Genomic DNA, 19384 nt, shown 5'->3' with positions numbered 1-19384 from the left:
AGCCTCTGTCAGTGTTTCTTGTCCTGCTGGATCACCGAGCCTCTGCAGTCGTCTGATGTCCTGTCATTAACTACAACTGGACATACTGGACATGTAACATAACTAAACATTACAGAATGTCAACCACGACCTCAGCTTTGGTTTGAGGTTGCGATCAGGTATGAACTCATATGACCCCACTGCTGTGTCCTCACCACCAGAGGGCACTGTAGAGGGCCTGAGGTTTACTGCACATTAAAGTTTAACATCATAGACTTCAATATCCAGTGTTTTTTGAAAGTATTCAGTGTTCAGACCCTTTACTGTGTGGCTATGGCTTAGGAGGTAGAGCGGTCACCCGCCAAACAGGTCGGTGGTTCGATGCCCAGCTCCTCCAGTCCCTGGGCAACACACCGATGTGTGTGCATCAGTGTATGAATGTTAGCAAGCACTTATGTGTACATGTATAGAATAAGTGCTGTATGAATGTGTGTGTGAATGGTGAATGTGACATGTAGTGTGAAGCATTTTGAGTGGTCCATCTGACTAGAAAAGCACTATATAAGTACAGTCCAATTACAGTGTTTACATTTTTAAATTCTAAATTGATAAAATTGTTATGCGTTGTTTAGTGTAGATTGATGGACATAAATGACAGGTTTTTAAGAATTTATGGAAATTTATTTAGTTTCAGACTAAGTCTACTTAGTCTACTAAGTTTCAGACTTCCTGACAGATCCTCTCACGTTCCATCAGACAGGAAGTGTCTTAAGACTCATCTTCAGGGCTTTGTGTCATTTGACTAGTTCAGTCCAGTTGTGGGAGTTGAGGATGTAAAGCAGCAGCTGCTCTGTCTGGGAACACACAGATGAGTTGAACAGCTCCTGACTGGATTATTAATAACTTTATTCATACAGCAACTTGTTACAAAGTGCTTCACATGTCAGTGATGAAGACACAAGGAGCATGCATCAGGTTTTGAAACTGATCCTGGAAATATTTAACAGGAAGAGCCTGATGACATGTAGCAACTTCAAGTACAACCTAAATATGGAGACAAATTCACACTGAGTTGTTTTGCTCTTCTGAATCTGAAACCACTGTTCATTTAATAAGAATAATGAGTTAAATACATATGAGCATGTGAGTACAGATGAATAGAAGTGACAGCGTCAGAGTTGGATTGTTAAAAAAAACAAGACTTTATTGCCATTTTCCACAATGGATTATACAAGGAAAGCGGAGAGCAACAATGTAAGACCAGTACTGACAGTGAATTAAATACAAAAACAATGTTACTGTGTTTTTCTTTACTCAACATTCAGCTACAGAACAGATGAAAGGGCCATCATCATCATCATCAGCGTCTTTATAAGGAAAAACAATGTCATTAAACACAAGTTTAATTAATGCAAACTTTATTTACATGAGAAAATGAAAACACTGCCTTCATGCCATGCTCTACACACACACACACCACAGGTCAACTTCCTCCATCCCCATAAACAGAGTTGGGTTGATGTTCATTACAGTGTCAGCCATGTTGGCTCTACAGTCCCATTCCATGACTGCTGTTAAATAACTGGGCTATTGGGGAGGGGGTGGGGTGAATGGAGGACATTACATACAGTATTTACAGCCAAATGTCGACCCACAGCACAGTCCATAACACAACTTCAACACAGCTGTACACGCCTCTGTTGGTCTGGACCTAAACCAGCTCACTGTTAGAACTGAGTCTTAGAGGACCAGCACAGGCCTGCAGGTCTGACCGAAGGTCTGCAGGTCTACGCTCCACTAGGAAAATCTATGACTCTTAAAGAAGAAGAAGTGAAAAACACAGACTTTAGACAATCAATCTACTCAAGGCCACAACATCTGTCCTGTGTAAGGCCTACCAAACATACAAGGGGGTTTTAAGAGTCTGGTTGGGACAGAGACAGAGGACTCCATGTCACTGAGTAAAACCAGTTCAGCTCTGGTTCTGTAGACGCAGCTAAATGTCTGAAAAGGAGACAGATCAGGAGACAGAACTGTCTTCCATTAAAACTCAGTCCTGGCATTCCAGGCCCAGTCTGGAATATGTGCTATTCTGAAACAGAGACAGCCTCTGTGCTGTTGTTGTTGTCAGTCAGTCATCAGGATTTTATCTTTACTGTCACAAAGTAAAGATAAACTCTCTGAAATCACTAGATTCTTGAGCTAAACTCATTGAGGATTACACTCTGCCATCCTAACAGTGTTTGAGTGGTCAGTGTTCAGCCACAAGGGGGCAGTCTCAGTGTTTCTCCACCCTCACGCAGCAGCAGCAGAAGAGATGTGGTTCAACATGAAAACAGGAAGAAAACAACACTGTGTTTTCCTGTGAGCACAAGAGAAGCTCCATAACAACAATCTTTAAATATGTACAAACATGTCAGGACACTAAAACAGAGGGGGGGTGGGGGGTGTCACTGTGTCATTGTTATACTGCAGTGAAAATGTGTGTGTGTTTGTGTCTTTTCATGAGTCATAATCTAAAAACACCTGGATGGTTTTCTGTTCCGGTCTCTCAGTCTGAATGTAGTCACCTAGAGTCAGATGAGGGTGCGTTTGATTTCTAACATACAGGCACAGTGGGTGGAGTCAGGTTTAAATTAGAGGGTTTGTTTGTCTGTTGCTATTTGTTGATACGGGGGTGGGGGTGGGGGTGGGGAGGACTTTAGTATCCAAGTGCTTCCTATGTCCATCTACCAGAACAAGGATGTAAAGACAGAGGGAGTTAATAAGGAGGATGTATTTTTAATGTTTTCTACTATCAGCTGAAATCCACAGGCTCTGTGATGAGATGAAGTGGTGAGGAGGCGTTCCTTACTGCCGGTTGCTCTTTATCCTCTCCAGACGTTTCTTCAGGTCGTCCAGGTTGGCAGCTGGCGAGGCAGAGCGAGTGTGTGCATGTGTCGGGGAGTGGGAATGTGCGTTGTGTTCCTGCTGGTACATCTCTCTGGACTCTTTGAGCTGAGACAGCTTACTGTGGAGCATGTCGGTGGAGGAGGCCACCGACGGCTTGGATGACAGCAGGGACGAGATGGGAGGTCTCTGCTGAGGCTCGTCATCACTCCCTCCAACACCCTGCTGCAGGTAGAGACAGGAGGAAGGTTAGGTCAGGCTGATAGCCGACATGTACAGACTGAGCGGATCAGAACCAGCAGCCTCGGACTGATCCACATTAAATTCTATTTCCTGTTCTGCTCCACTCATTTAAACATGTGCAAAGCTACTGCTGATACTGAGGCACTTTAATATGAAGGCAGTGGTAGGCCTCTGCGGGCTAACACTGGCATTCACAGTTGGCCGGTGTTACCACATACTGACTCCATATATCATCTAATAGTGGATCTGACATTTCCTACACTTTGTTTAGAATATGACCAACATTTTATGAAGGCTCAGGAAACTGACGTTAGAGCTTATCAAGCAAACACTGCTCAGAGAGACGTGTTGTTTATCATTTTGATGAAGGCAGTCTGTTCTCTGAGGACACAGAGGAAAATGAGAGCTGCAATAGCTCTGATCACTGCTGCTCAGGGCCACATCTGTTCAAAACAGCAGTAATGATAAACTCTCTAAACAAGTTTAAGTTTTACAGACTTTACATTTGGAAGAGATAAAACAAAAAGAGCACTGGATAGAAGGAAGAAAACTAATAGTCAGTGTACTACAAAACCAAACCCCCAAATCAGCAGATGGGTACAAAAACTCACATGAACTGAATAAAAGTAACATTCTTAAAGGCTTGGCGTGTGTGTGTTTAACGAACCCTGGAGGTGTTTTCCAGGCCTTGTCTCTGTCTGAGGATTTTAAGTCTCTCATAGTAAACAGCTGGTTTGAGCTCCTCGTTGTTACTGGTCATACTGGAGTCCATGCCATGCTGAGGGATCACTGCAAACACAAAGCCAGTGTTACTACAGACTCCTGACTTCACTCTCACCACAGCACACAGAGAAAGCTTCCTGTTGTACCTGCTGAGGTCTGGATCCGTGCCTTGCCCTCCCTCTCAGACTCGATCATACGAAGGCCTCGCTCCACGTAGCTCTGGAAGAACTGGGATGTGTTTTTGAGGAAGGGTTCCAGGTCTGCATCTGAATACTTCTGTTTGTACTCATACAGCTCTGTCAGACCCTGGCAGGAGAACAGACACATTACTGAACTGATGTTCTTTGTTGGAATAAACCTTTGTGCAGCAGAGGTGATGTGGAACAGAGCTGACCTCTTTAGTGTTCTCCTTGGAGCCAATCTTCTTGAAGATCTCAGACAGGATGTCACTGACCTTTGCCTTTGACATTCGATCCTCCTGGCAACAAAACATGAGGGAAAAACTCATGTTACATATCTCAATCCAATTATGAGCTCATTTAGAGAGGTCAGAAGACAGAGCGACTGAGTTTGTAGAAATTCTTAACAAGACTACAATAAACCTTTGTGTGTGTGTTGTTTCTCACCGTGCGCAGACCCGTCTTCTCACTGCCTCGGTCACTTTTGAGTCCTGACAGATTTCCAGAGTGTTTGACCACCCGCCTCAGATGGGCCTCCAACTCAGACTCATTACGATTCTCTATCATTGACAGGTGGTCCAGGATCTGTTCATCAAGACATCAACATAGCAACAAGTCTGACCCAGAATCTAAACCACTTAATTAAGTACTGCTCGCTGTTTGGTGTATGGTGTGTGTGTTTTACCTTGGCCCCAGTGAGCTTGCAGAGTGTGTGTAACAGGGTCTTGAGGGTTCGGTGTGGGACATCACTCTTGAGCTGCTTGAGCTTCTCTTTGGGGAAAACCTTCATGAAGTTGTGCACGTCCAGTAAGATCCGGTCCAGGTTGATGGTATTAATGGTCTCTGGGAGGAAGCGTATCATCCTCCACAGACACTGAATACACACAAACACAGGACACATGAGTCCAGCAGGCTCAGGAATGGTACTGTGTGGGATGTGTCCTGTGCTGATCCTCCTTACCTTCATGACCAGCTCAGAGAACATGGGGGGACCAGCTGTTGTAATTAAACTGTCCTGAAGCAAAACCAGCAGAGCACTGCAAGGGAGGGGAGAGGGGAGGAGGTCAACTCAACAGGTCAACAACAGCAACGGTTCATCTAGAGAGCTGCTGCTCCTTCATATTGTTAAGCCGAGGTGATGGCTCCTGAGCACCTCTCATTGGAGGTTTTCTGGACATGTCAAAGATACTGGGACAGACTCAGAACACATTAGAGAGACTACATATCTCATTGGGTCTGGGAAAGCCTTGAATACCCCCAGAGGGAGGTCTGGGCTACCTCGTCTGCCACTGTGACCCACCTCCAGTTAAGTGGAAGAAAATGAATGGATTTATTTTTGTCCATCTTGTTACAGTCTGTATTTTGGACCAGCTGCTGGGACCAGACCCATCTGAAGAGGTCTCTGTGCTCCCTCAGTGAAGCGAGAGTTTAATTAAGTCAGAAATTTAATTAAGTCAGAAATTTCAGTCATGGTAAAGTTAACATTGTGTATTGCAAAATAAATCAAACCATTTCTTACCATTTCTAACATCAGAATGAAAATAATTTGGGAAACATGAGGAGTTTTCAGTACAAACATTTCTGAGGAGTCCATGAGAGGAACTGTGTACTGTGGAGCTCCCTGAGAGCTACAAACCTTAAAGGATCTTTGTGTTTGAATTTACACCACCAACAGGAACACTGAGGTGACATAAATTTGGCAGCAGTTGGTTTAGCAATGTCAAGATATTGTTGTATGAGTAACAAGCTGTTGTTTACATGTAGGGCTGGGCGATACAGGGAAAAAAAAAAAAAAAAAAATCATATTACGATATGCTTTTTAATCTCTTTTTAATCGATATATATCTCGATATAAATCAAATCACTATTTCCGTTGATCTTAGACCTTCCCTTTTACTCCTAAGTGAGATGTGAAGATACAGTAAGGTCAATTTTAGGGCTGCCCCTTAAATGTTGACTATGTAATGATGTCACTCGAGTTTTCGTTAGCATTTTTGGTTGTCATTTTCTCTTTTATCTCGCTCCTACTCCTGATGTACTGCTGCACACGGCTGCAGTATCCTAAATATTAGCACATGTATTGCTCCTGCTTGCTGTGATGTGTGCGTCAACCTAACCAGACGTGTCTGCAACTCTGTTCCAGCCACATGATTGGTTTGGCATGGCGCTAGTCTCATTATCATTGGCTTTTCATATTGTCTGTCAGAACATAGGTGAAATAAGTTCTACTGACATTGTTTTCAACCATGTTTTATGTCTATTGAGGAGAGGTTCTATCGCAATATATATCGATATCTTTTATCATTTCATCATTTCACATCACTTTTTTTTTTAAAATGGCGGTTGGTGCTGTGTTGGCTCGTGTTAAACCAATCACTGTACACTTATGTCCCTCAAAGTTATCTATAGCTGGAGTTTTGATTGTGAACTATAATTGTTTCATTTTGCTGTGAGCTTTGCTTCACACTGACCTGATCATGTTGGTCTGGTCAGACTTCTCCAGGACTCTGATCACCAGCAGGTTGACAGATCTGATGACCTGCTGTCCGTCCTCTATGTCCTCCACCCTGACATCCAGCATCAGTGTTATCAGGCCATGCATCAGGTCCTTCAGCACACCCATAGATGCCTCTCTGGCCAGGGACTCCATAGAGAACAACTGACAAAGGGAAAAGAGGAGGGTCAGAAAGACACCTCCACCTCAGGTTCTACCACTGTGGTTACAGTTACTGATAAATAACATTAGCAGAGCAGCAGCAGGCGGTGACTCACAGATAGCATATTTCCTATGATGCAGCTGTACAGTTTGATGATGTCCTTCTTGTCCATGCGGTCATCAGCCATGTGTGTGCTATAGATGAGCCTGAGCTGCATGAAGGTAGCAATGAGGAACTGATCGATGTGTCCTGACATGACCTCTGCTTTGTCCTCCTGCCGCAACACCTCATCAATCTGTGGGCCACAAACCACATGTTTGATCTGACTTTGAAACATTTTCTTGTAATGACAGTGGATCACAGCAGATCAGTGAATCAATCTCTCTGTTAAGACCCCTCCGTCTTTGGACACGGGTGTAATTTTTATTTATTTTTTAATCTTAAATGGATAAAGCTGCAGTTTCTTTTCCTATCAATCTACACTAAATAACCTATTATGACAAAATGAAAACATGTTTTTAGAATTGTTTGCAAATGTATTAAATATCAAAAAGTGAAACCTCTGATTTACAAAAGTATTCAGACCCTTTGTGGCTCCAACTGTGGTCAGATGTTTTCTGGTTGCTTTAATTATCCTCATCCAAGTTCTAGACAATGCTGGAGTGGCTTCAGGACATAACGTGTTAGACCAAACCACTCTATTTCTATATATATATGTATGTGTGTGTGTGTGTGTGTGTGTGGGGTACCTGTGCCAGCGCCTGTATGCTGGTGTTTATGTCTCCACTGGCTACCTGGGAAATGACAAAGTTGATAGTGGAGGCTGTGCTGTTGTGGAGGTCGTCAAAGTGTGGAGAAACAGAATGCATCCTATGAACATAAAACAACATTAACATTAAAAAAATATTCGTTTGTGTTTTTAATGTTTAATTCTCTCTGAACTGTGTAAGTGCTTCAGTGTGTACACAGTCCTGAGTGTATTTACTTGGGTTCGGGGATCATGATGGGCTCCAGCAGCTCGTCAAGTTTGTGTTGGACCAGGTCTGGCAGCTCACACACTCTGCTCTGGTCCATCTCAATCATGTCTAGGTCTAACTGGAACTCCTTGGGGATGGAGGGGTGGGAGGACTCGCTGTGCTGGGTGTTCTGACGGGCTTGACTGGATGAACGTAGAGGAGTGATTGGAGGATAGATGGTGGAGGGGAGAGAGAGAGAGGACCAACAGTATATTTAGACCAGTGAATCATCAATCAAAGCCTTTCAGCTCAGGGTTAAGGTTAGGGTTTTACCCGTCAGTTTTAGTTTCTGACAGGATCAGTCATTCCATCATCATCCGATCCTCATATGCCAAGAAACATTTTATAATAACCAATTTACATCTTTTTTCTAATTCTAATGAAGAGCTCAGAATCTAATATTTAAGTATTAAAGTCTGTGAATAGTCTGATGTTTTCCAGAGTACAGTCCGACTGTCAGAGCTGGAGCTGATCAGCACTGATTTTGAAGCAGTTTCATCGTTTAGAAAACAAGAAATAACAATACTGAAAGTGTGACTTAATAAATGGAATAAAAACACAAATACTAAACATTTTACTTTGTTGGCCACATTAAATGATGAATAATTAATTAGTCATCAACATAAGGTAGATTTTAGCTGGATGAAAGCTAAAGAAACCAACTGATGGACTATTTCTACAACACAATTTGAGTGACTCAGATTTTTGTGTTAATCTGGTTCAAGATTCAATCACTGAAATACAAAGTAAAAACACTGCATGGATCCAGGTGTGCTGAGATCTTTTCCATCATTCTGAACAGAGGACTGATCGGGTGGAGCTGTGGTCATCCTGCAAAGATTCAACCACTCAAAACTGCTGCTGCTTCACCTGTTGTTATTTAACCACTGCCCAAAAAAACCTGAACAGAATTTTTACTTTTTGAGACTATAAATTATACATGACTAAAAAAGCAGGACAATGAAATCCACCGCATTCCTGTATCATTAAAAGGTCAATGATATCAAATCAGAGGGCCAAATTATAATTACTTCATACTGTCTTTAGAACACCAGCCCACACACTCACACACTCCCAAATCCTCCTGGGGAGGCACACCTCTGCTTGAAAACCTCTGCTATAGCCTATACAATGTGACACCAAACAATCTCTGTACTGATCACAAGGCAGAATGAAAGGTAGTGGTGGTGGGACAGTGATATCCACTGATACACCAAGACTGACAAAGATCTGTCCTTGTGTCCAGTTTTAGCATTGTTCTTTAAATGTACACTGTGTCTGCCTCTTAGCTTCCATACGCTCATTGATGTTTTCACAAATGTTCTGCTTACTTTGAGGTGTTAACAGTCTTAACATATACATTTAGTCATCCCTTATTATAGTAAAAAATAATGTCAGCATGTTAAGGTTTATTAAAACAGAAGAAAAAAGGTAATTTAGGAAATATCAGAAATGATATGCAGCAGGTATGTTTACCTGCTAATTAATGTGCTGTGGCTGAGCAGCTCATCCAATCAACTGAAATTGATGTAGTAGGTCACTCCTCACCAGTGAATGTCTGGTAGGTTAATTGTTTAGTAAGCTGAGACATGTGTTCCTGTTTGTCAGATAACGGAGACTTAAGCAGTGAAGCTAATGTGGGCTGTTGTTTCTAGTCCGTATTGTGTATTTTGCTTTATTAATTTCATTGGCTGTATGAACTAGGTCTCTTCCTAATCTACACAGGCAGACACCCAACACAACTCTGTCAAATCAACTATGGGACAATGAAACAAAACAATACAAAACATAAGTTACTTTTGGATGAGTCATTTACAGAGCAGAGAGCTATACTACAGCCTGAACTAAGGCTGAACTAAGGCTGAAACATGTGTGCAGGGAGTTTCCTTTGTGTCAGTCACAGCTCTCACTGGATATTGTGACTCAGCACCAGTAAACTAGTCACTCTTCAGTAGGTTCACTAGCTAATGTTAGTACAGCATGGAGCTAAACAAACAGTGAGCCTTGATCTCTGGTCTCTGCCAGGTAAACAGGTGAGTCTGATCCAAATAAAGGCAGGAAAACCATGGTAATGATCAGAACAGAAACAGAAATAGTGTGCAGTGTTGTCATCAGGGTTCAATAAGACATAACCTCTCCACTGAGGACTTGTGTCAATACTAGAAGAAGAACTAACACATAACTAAGGTTTTCATGTCTGTCCACTGATACATCACATTTTCATCCTACTAACACCCTCACACAAACACGTAAGGAACCAACCAGTCAGAGAGGACATGGGGATGATTAATGACATGTGACGTGAAGATGGATTTGATTTCCGTATTGTCTTGACTAGGTGTGTTCAGAGTGACCCATGACAACTGCTATCCGAGTAAGTATGTATATATTTGAGACCATAAATGTGGCCACCAGTGGGCAACAACTTGTCTTTGTGCAACTGCCAAAAGCTGATTTATTAAGAATACCTATAAGTGTCCCTATATTTGTAGGTGGGAGGATTGTGTTCGACAAGGCAGGGGACAGTTCATTTCATCACCAGGTACAGATACACATGATTCACAACTAAGACAAAAGGGTGATGAGGGAAGAAGAATGAAGCAGCAGGACATTTAGATCATTAATCTGGTGCTTTGCCTTCCACGTGACAGGGAGGAACAAGGCTGGACCTTTATTCCCTAATCCCTACCATGTGGAGAAGCTCTAAACTCAAATGCCACATCTCTCCTAATCAGTATTCTTCTGAATAGTGGATATTAAATTGCATTCAGAGGAGTTGTTACAATGACAACACAGAGAAGAGGAAGAGGTACTCACATCCTATATGTGCGATACATTATTCTGCTCCAAAAGGAAGGCAGGCAGAACAGAGAGAGGAGGAGATCACACAGGAAAAAAAGATGAAGGGTTAAGAGATAGATGGGCAGAAGACAGGCAGCAAACAACCAACTGGCAACCCTCCAGCAACCAGCCGGCCAGAGACACACTGAGGTTGGTTTCACAGACAGCTGAGAATTTATGATTTTATGAGCCAATTTTCTCTTTAAATTTAAATAAGTGTCTGTGAGAGCAACCCAACATGCAATGACTGAGTAAAACAGAGTGAGAAGAGAAGGACACATTAGTTGAGAGCAGGATGCAAACATTAAAAAGATTTATGGAACAAATATGACTACAGTCCATAGCAAGAACAAGTACAAGTCTCTGATGGCTCTGACAGATTTAAGAGGTGGGTGGTTGATGAGTAACATGCTGATGAAAAACAACTGGAAAAGTTGGGGTTTAATATGATGAAGACATTTCACAGACCATCTGCTTAAATCTGGTGTTTTCTAATGTCTAAGGTAAAAAATTATAAAGCCCAAAGGAGTATTAAGTAAAATACTAATTTACACTGTGTTCATTATGTTTCCTACATTTCTGTCCAAACTGTTAAGTTCATGTTTTCTTTTGTTAAAGTTTAAAGTTATTAATAATAATAATAATTTTTCATCAATTGTTATTAATAATTATCACAATGAATGGTCAAATTATTTCTTTCAGATTTTAAGGCTGATATTTTAGTGAAGCTGACAGTTAACTGTGGATTTAAACTTTTCTCTATAGTTAGGACATAGTGAACACTTTTCTACACTGAGGCAGAAAAACTATTAGAATGATAAAATCTAAACTAACTAATTTAAAACCTAACTTGAACAATGCAATTTGTTATATTTCTATGACGGAAAATTATATCATCATTTTATATCTTCATTAAATTATAATGATAATTGTATTGTTTTATCATCCAACCCAGGTTAAAACTGACAAATAAACTGCCTTTATCTGTTACAGAAACTGAAGAGGGCTTGCAAAGAGATTTGTTTTCATTTTAACAAAGTCTTTCTCTTCATCACCGTCAGTGAGTTATTATGTCAATTGGACAAATATTTAGAAAGCTTGCTATACACTTATTGTCTGGGGAATGTTTTAAGCGATTTAATGAAGCAACATTTACTCATTTTACTTTATTAATCCATCCTAATGTTTGCCCAGAAACTGCTGATGAAAATTTGCAGTCCCTGGGCAGGTTGATGTTTTATAATATAAACACTACACTAAATGAATTATGCTGATTTGTTGCCTCACTTTAGAATTTAACTGTCATATTTTCAGCAATGTTCTGTGGAAATCAATGTGTCGCTCATACACTGACTGTTCCTCAGTATTAAATATTTTGTGGTGAGCATGTGTCATTGGTCTCCTCATAGGTTTAGATTCACATGTCATCCCATAGGGCTGAATCAGAGGTGACCTACTTGAGTTTGTTGGGGTCCTCCTGTGCAGGCTTACGGAGGAAGGTGGCGTTGGGGTTGGTCGTGTGCTCTCTCTGAGACCTCTCAGGCGCACTCTGCTTGGCCGGAGCTGCCGGAGTTTTCTTGGCTGAACGCTTGATCCTCTCCTCTAGCATGCTCATGTCTTTCTCTGACAACTGGAAATGATGGAAGAAGTGAAGTGAAGAACAGTGAAGAACTCTACACAGTAGGTTTTGGGGTTGAGTAAAGACAATGGGATTATTTCTGTCTTACATTTCCTATTAGTTTGTAAACCTGGTCCCCACAGACATTATAGACAGCCACCACAGTGTTAAGGGCGGCATTACGGACAGATGTGTCTCTGTCACCGATGTGAACAGCAATCTCCTTCAGAGACTTAGCTGGAGTTGGTTGGCAAACATTCATCCCATAGCCCTCTATCAAACAGCCCAACTCCTCCAGACACTCTGAGGATGAGAAGGAAACCACAGGAACACATTACAAAACTTCTCCTCCAATATGTTTTCTTACAATGGAACAGTAATGGGTACAGCTTTAGCCAGATAGCTTGTTGTCTATAGAGATGTACCAGCTCTCTGTTTGGAGTTCTTGGACTTGGTTCCATCCATGAGGAAAGGGAAGACCTTGGATGCTGGGTAAACCTTACACAGCATGGTCAGTATGGCCCGCACATCTTTGCGGACCACATCCTTTGACTCTCCAACCTGAAGAAGAGATGAAACTAAGTAAAGAGGAGCTTTACAGAGGCTGGTTTCATTACTCTGAGAGATGAAGGTGTGCTCACCTTGAGTATAAGGTAGGGGACAAAAGAGTTGGCCTCATACTCCAGTCAGATGGTAGTTCTCTCTGTTCAGCATGGCAAACAGCAGCTTCAGATACTCCAGCACCTTCATCAGGACTGTGGTGTTGGTGTCAAAGAAACGTAGCGTGAACCACTTCAGAATCAGGTCTAGACAGCTGATAGTGGCTTCACTCTCACTCTCCAACCTCTGTTGCATACAAACACACGTACACTTTATTACCAGAACAAATCTTCATCTAAAACATGACCTCTCAGAGAGAAGACCAATCATTACCTCAATCATGACTCCTATGGCCTTGACATGTCTCTGGAAGTCAAAGTGAAACAGCTCATCCTGCAGCCACTTAGCAAAGCAGGTGGACATCTGAGTTTTCAGCTGCTCCACATATTCATCTCGAGGAGTGATGAAGTTCCACTTCAAAATCTAAAAGAAACATTTTGACTTTAATTGACAGTTCTGGTTAGCTCTGTGTGATGGACATCCTCAGTAAGGGCCAACTATTTTTTCAGTTGTCAGTCAGTCAGTCTACTTTGACTACACCATACTGGACTGTTCCTGTTAGTGTTAGTTAAACTGCTGCTGCACACAGGGATCATGACATGTTTTACAGCTGGTCAGGTACCTTCAGCTGCTTCTCCTCCTTGATTCTCTGTTCCTTAGCATTGGGGATGAGGATGAAGATCGGCCCTGATTTATCTTCATCATCCTTCAGGCCTTTGGCAGGAGGTTTTTTAGCAGCAGCACCCTGAGGGGGGAGGAGACACCACAACGAGTCAGCAATCACTGTGCACTAATCATCATGAGTCATCATGTTGTTCATGAGGTGTGTGGAAGTGACCGGAAGTCAGAGTAGAAACATGAGACAGAGGTGTTACGCTGAAAAGGCCTCAGTGCAGGTTAACACAAACTGTGAGGAAACACGGAGATTATTCCATAACATGAAACTAAGACATTCAGACACATTCATGCAGTGAGTGACCTGAAATACTGATGTGACCTCTCAGTTTGTGCTCCACTCCTGTAAGCATGCATAAATCACACTTTAATTCTCTCCTGTCCACAGGCCAGTACATGTTAAAGCTCAAAACATATTTCACTCACAGCTGTGCGTCTATGTGCATTTGATTATACTGTTTTATTTCCGTGGCAGTATTAGTGATTCAAGAAAGACAGTATTAGACTGAGCCGAGATCGGACCAGGTCAAGGTAGAGAGAAGCCGGCCGGGGGTTAACGACAGTCAAGTGTCCATTGAGACACTCTGGATGCCTGTTACACATCTACCTGTTGACTGCCAGCAGCAGCCTTCCCTTTGCTGGGGAGCTTTTTACTACCATTACTGTCCTTGTCCTTGGAGGGAGGGGGAGGGACAGGTTCCTCGGGAGGGGAGGGAGGCTGGGTGAATAGAAAAACCATAGTGTTTACACTTCACTGACATGAAATGAGTCAGAAAAACCAAAAGGTGTGCACACAGACAAAAAAGGAAACCATATCAGATGTACAGGCTTGATGTGCACAACCACTGACAGGACTAACAACAACAACTGAAGTACAAATGGTGCTGTGTGAATATTTACCCAGCTGCACATTTTCAGTGTCTAAAAATGTAATACCATAAAGATTAGTGGGGTAAGGCTGGATTTGCTCTGTTCATTGTTGAAATGAATGGGGAGCGAAATCCAGTCTTTTCTGTCCCAGTCTGGATAGAAAGCCATTAAAAGATTTATTAGGCAGCACAGAGTAACACAATATCCAAAGTTCTGTGTTCCTGTGCCACACTGAAAAAGACAAACAGGACAGACATACCTTCTTAGCAGCCACTCCTCCTCTGACCTTCTTCACTTCAGGTTTACTGTCAACAACATCCTCACTGGCTGCCTGAGACCTGGAGGCTGTAGGGGACAAGCACAGGTCAAGTCTTCTCAAACAGCATCGACTATCAGAAGTCAATCCCAGACTTTATATTATGGCTCAAACCACCACACAGCAGTACAGATATGGTTTGACATTGAGAAATCTGTCTTAGTGTGAGACTCATTGTGTCATCATACAAACCTGAAGCAGCTCTGCTCAGCTCTGCAGAGCCTTTTCCCCCTCCACTTTTGGCAGGAGCAGCAGGTTTGGCTGGCATCACTGCTCTGGCCTTTTCTAACATGGCCATCACCTGATCCTTAGAGGCCGGCTGGAGGGAGATGAGGACGGACACATTAATAGTTGCAGACAAGACAGATGAATCATTGGTAACTGATAAAATGCACAATGTTATTTTTTATCCACAGCACAATATGTCAGTTCAGTACTTTGAGTTTCCCAGTAGCCTTGGTCATTTTGTCGTAACCCAGGTGCATCATGAAGGTGGGCAAGGCGTCCTGAGCTTTCTTCCTCACATCTCCATTTCTGTCCTCCAGGCAGGCATAAAGCTGAGGGACACACAGCATCAGATCCCCAGGTACTGTCCTCAGGGTGGGCAGCTTCTCTGCTAACCAGCCAAGCATCTGTGTGAAGAAGGCAGTTTTATGAATCATATCAAGAGTTTCTGCTCTCCTGAAAACAGGATTCTCATCTTCAAAGACACAGTGAGTGTGTATCTGTGTGTACCTCCTGTCGTAAGAAAGGGTTTTCTCTCTTCAGCTCCTCTGACAGGTCCTCTCCCTCCAGCCATTCCTTCATCCCAGTCTGCTCCACCCAGGCCTGCAGAGTGGTCATGGCAGCTGTCCTTACATTAGGCTGCAGAGGAACAGGGAGATATGTCCATCAGCACCACACGGTCAGGTTTGTGACACTGTCCCCAGATCAACAGGTCTTCATCTTCTCATGCCTCTGCTGATTTCAAAACAGGCTTCTCCATCTTTTGTAGCACAAAACATCTAAATCAGGTGGTTCTCAGCCAGAGAACACCAAATGTTCAGAGGACAAAGGGGACTGGAGCCCACAGTTTAGAGCCTCTAACTGTGAAAACAGACTCATTTTTCAACCTTCACTGTGGACAAGGACGTGAGGCAAACAGACCTACAGTCAACCTAGTCTAGGTCTGTTCCCATTTCTTGTCACTGGTTAACTAGTTGAACAGGCTTTCACATTCACTGGATAATGAATCCCAGGGTTTCCAAGTACCACACCTTTAACACCACCTCAAAAACTAAAGAACATAGACCTCACTTAAAGTTACACTGTAATATGAGATGTAAGGATGTATAATATGTGTTAATTTTTTGGATACTTGGATTACAGTCAACATGTGGGTCACATGTCTGAAAATGAGCGGTTACTCACTGTTAATGATGTTCTGCCTGGAACACTCAGGCTGTATATGTATGAATGTAATGCTGTTATGTTCAGTATGAACTTCATGTATTTCAGCAGCAGCCTCAGTGGAAATCTGAACCTGGTTGAAATATAAACATTGTATAAAGGGGTGCACATTCGTATTTCCCATCATTAATGCTGCATGTTTTAGTATGTAGTCTACAATTACAACAGCCTGTCGCATTACATTGCCTTTTGGGACAATAATTCCCCCCACCCCCATTTAAATGATTATTCAAATCGCTATTCAAAACACTAAGCCTAGTAACACCGGTAACACTTAGTTAACCACGAACACAAAATGCTCGGAGCAGTTTAGAAATGCCGCGGAAATTCCTAAATTTTTTAAAATTACCCTGATAAGCCAGTAACATCACTTCTTAGTACAGGCCTCAGATCTCTGGTGATGTGACTCTGATGGTTGAACATGTCATTAAACAGGCAGCATGTCTCGAACATGACTCTTACATTTGTCACTTTAGATGAGGTCTGTGTTGTTTTGTTTCTGACCTGGTGTTAGAGGTGTGGTACTTGGACACCCACTTTTGGATTCATTATCTAATATATCTGAAACCCTGTTTGACCAGTTCTCCAATGTAACTGTTTGCTTCATTCCTTAGTCCACTTCCACTCTGACAAAGACACAACAGTATTTAAACGTTGGTCTGTGAATTAACCTGGTCCCTTCTGTCCTCTTTGGATTAATTTTATTCTTTTCATCATATAAACTCTGTAAGTGTCCAAAATAAACATTACAGTACATTACTGTATTAACTGTACATTACTGCTTTCTTTTTAAACAGGATATTTTACTGTATTTTTCAGTCAATTATTTTGTATTAGTATGTTCTACTTCTAAGTTTTCTTCTGTTGATATTTACAGTATAATCTGTATTGATGGTTCTCAGTGTTTCTGAAAAAACCATCAACTTCACTTCTGTCCTACAGACTGTATTGTCATTGCTGTTGAGTGTGGAAACACAGATGTATTACTGCTGGTGGAGTGTATGTTCCCAGTACCTTGCTGTCTCCCAGTACAGTGATAACAGGGATTCCAAGTGTTTTAACATGGTGTTTCAGTCCAGGTCCGATGGCTGTAGCCAGCTGCTGCAGGATGGTCAGGGTCTGTTGGACCTGGAGACCATAAACATTGATGATCATATCCTGTTAGTGTGAAAAACAGTTCTTCAATCCTTCTCCAGTTAAATTTAAAATATCTTTATCACTTTAAAAACTGGCTGTTTCCTAATTAGGGCAAAAAAATCACATAGGACAGGCTTGCTAATCTTTTTCTCAAAACAGCCCTTGAAAGTTACATTTGTGTGATCATTTTCAGTATTCAGCTGTGTATTAACTACAGTAAGATAAAACAATAACTAACGATAAAGTATGGCCCATATTTAAAACCTCAAAGCAGAGCCAGCTCTCTTTACATTATTCCTTTCATATTTAGGCCTAAATCTAAAGCCAATGTGAATTTAGATGAAAGATATATGAGCAGCCATGATCTTTGCTTTTTATTTAGTGTAGGAGTGGGCCTTTTTCCAAACATGTCTCTGATATGTTCATAGAAATGTCAGCACAAGGTTTCAGCCAAGTGAACTGACCAGTCTCAATCAAATGAAACAAAAAAGTGTTGTACAAACCTAGAGCTTTGAATCTTAATAGACAGGACAGGCCTGCTCTCTTACTAACCAGGATCTTGTTGGAATCACCGAGTCGTCCCTTCAGGCTCAGAGGCAGTTCTCCAATGTTGGCTGTGATGAACTTGGCATCTGATATGATGGCTGCAACCTCATCTAGACCCTCCTTCCTGATCTTCCAGTTCTTATCCCCAATTTTAGACACCAGATCAGATGTGATCTTGTCACTTAAATACAGGAGGGAAGAGAGAGAGACGTGAGAGGAGAGAGAATAGGCAACATTTTGGACAGAGTCCGTTAGGGCTGTCCCTCTGTCAGGTTAATGTTCTGAGTAAATATCTAATGTGTAAGTGTATATATGGTGGTGTAACATTATATTAGATCTTATCAAGATATTTGGTCAGTCACACTGATACACAAACAAATACCCTGATCAGCCACAGCATTAAAACAACCTGCCTAATACTGTGGGGATCAGACCTGGACTCCACAGACCTCTGAAGTGTCCTCTGGTATCAGGCACCAGGACCTCAGCAGCAGATCTTTTAAGTCCTGCAAGTTGTGAGGTGGAGCCTACATGGATCAGACTTATTTTTCTACCACATCCACAGAGGCTCGAGCAGACTGAGGGTAAATTGCCATAACAACTTATGCTGAACGGCTAACCTGCTCCAGAGCAAGTTAACTTCAAAGGATCAAATCAAAACCTGTCAACAGCCCAACTACTGACCGATCAGCTCACTGCAAAACCACCATCATCATTTCAGCAGGATCCCGACAGGGACAAAAGAATTTACAATAAAATGACAAATAATAGAGATTGATAGATATTTCTACAGATCAGTGGAATTGTTTAAGCTGTTCCAATCTTTCCATACATCCACAACAGAGCTTCTAACAAACAGAGAGAGTTCATCACAGTAAACGATAAGATGCTTACTGTTAGAACTTCATTTTAACTGAACAAAGATGCTTTTTTATCCACAAACTGTTGAATATTTCCTACGATTAAAAACAAACATTACAGTCAGATTGAGCTCTGACGTTGACTCTTTCCTCTCCGCTTTGGCAGACATTGCTGTCACTTTTTATCTGCATCACATATTCACAATAACTCAGAATAAAATCACCAGACAAAAGAATAAAAATGCACACTCAGAGCGAGAGAGAGAGGAAAAAAAAAAATTGTACTTATTTACAATAAATCCTCAGCCTGACTTTTAAGACATCCTGAGTATGTTGAATTTGCTTCATAGTACAGGCCTCTGGAGAATCTGAATACCAAGTCAACACCTTGAACTTGGATCAGCATTCAGTAAATAAAATAAAAAAATAAAAAATAAAAAAAAATCAATAAAAATAAGATGTATTCATCAATTATTGTATTTATGTTCATATATTCATGACCAGTATAGGTCAAATGAGAGGCTTTGTATTACACCATCTGTGTTGGTTACCTGATGTCTGTTCTGGGCAGTAGGTCCATGATGTCCTGTCCTCCTCCTCCTCCTCCTCCATCCTCTTCCTGCTCCTCTCCATCATCACCCTCCTCCTCTGCCGCTGCCTTCTTGGTGAATCGGATGGGAGGTGGTGGAGACTGGCCCTGCATCTGTGAGAGTGATACACATACAG

The 19384-nt window shown here is 41.8% G+C and overlaps 1 protein-coding gene across 1 annotated transcript in view; it reads right to left on the bottom strand.

The window, feature by feature from the left end:
- Nucleotides 1-1157: 1157 nt before the first annotated feature.
- ckap5 (cytoskeleton associated protein 5) overlaps nucleotides 1158-19384 on the bottom strand; it is a 41440-nt gene continuing 23213 nt past the window's right edge. The window contains 26 exon segments of the mRNA XM_018704024.2: nucleotides 1158-3093; nucleotides 3779-3900; nucleotides 3981-4140; nucleotides 4229-4312; nucleotides 4461-4598; nucleotides 4699-4887; nucleotides 4975-5050; nucleotides 6485-6672; nucleotides 6786-6965; nucleotides 7420-7540; nucleotides 7656-7829; nucleotides 11985-12157; nucleotides 12255-12448; nucleotides 12571-12706; nucleotides 12787-12828; nucleotides 12830-12991; nucleotides 13079-13228; nucleotides 13428-13550; nucleotides 14088-14198; nucleotides 14610-14695; nucleotides 14859-14985; nucleotides 15104-15298; nucleotides 15402-15530; nucleotides 17130-17243; nucleotides 17805-17979; nucleotides 19210-19361. Of these exon segments, the coding sequence (XP_018559540.1) occupies nucleotides 2830-3093; nucleotides 3779-3900; nucleotides 3981-4140; nucleotides 4229-4312; nucleotides 4461-4598; nucleotides 4699-4887; nucleotides 4975-5050; nucleotides 6485-6672; nucleotides 6786-6965; nucleotides 7420-7540; nucleotides 7656-7829; nucleotides 11985-12157; nucleotides 12255-12448; nucleotides 12571-12706; nucleotides 12787-12828; nucleotides 12830-12991; nucleotides 13079-13228; nucleotides 13428-13550; nucleotides 14088-14198; nucleotides 14610-14695; nucleotides 14859-14985; nucleotides 15104-15298; nucleotides 15402-15530; nucleotides 17130-17243; nucleotides 17805-17979; nucleotides 19210-19361 (3765 nt within the window). The 3' untranslated portion in view covers nucleotides 1158-2829.

The sequence above is a fragment of the Lates calcarifer genome, linkage group LG10 (genome assembly GCF_001640805.2).
Source record: "Lates calcarifer isolate ASB-BC8 linkage group LG10, TLL_Latcal_v3, whole genome shotgun sequence".
Lineage (NCBI taxonomy): Eukaryota > Metazoa > Chordata > Actinopteri > Centropomidae > Lates > Lates calcarifer.
Note: the sequence above shows the minus strand (reverse complement) of the source record. Positions and strands in the feature narration are given on the sequence as shown.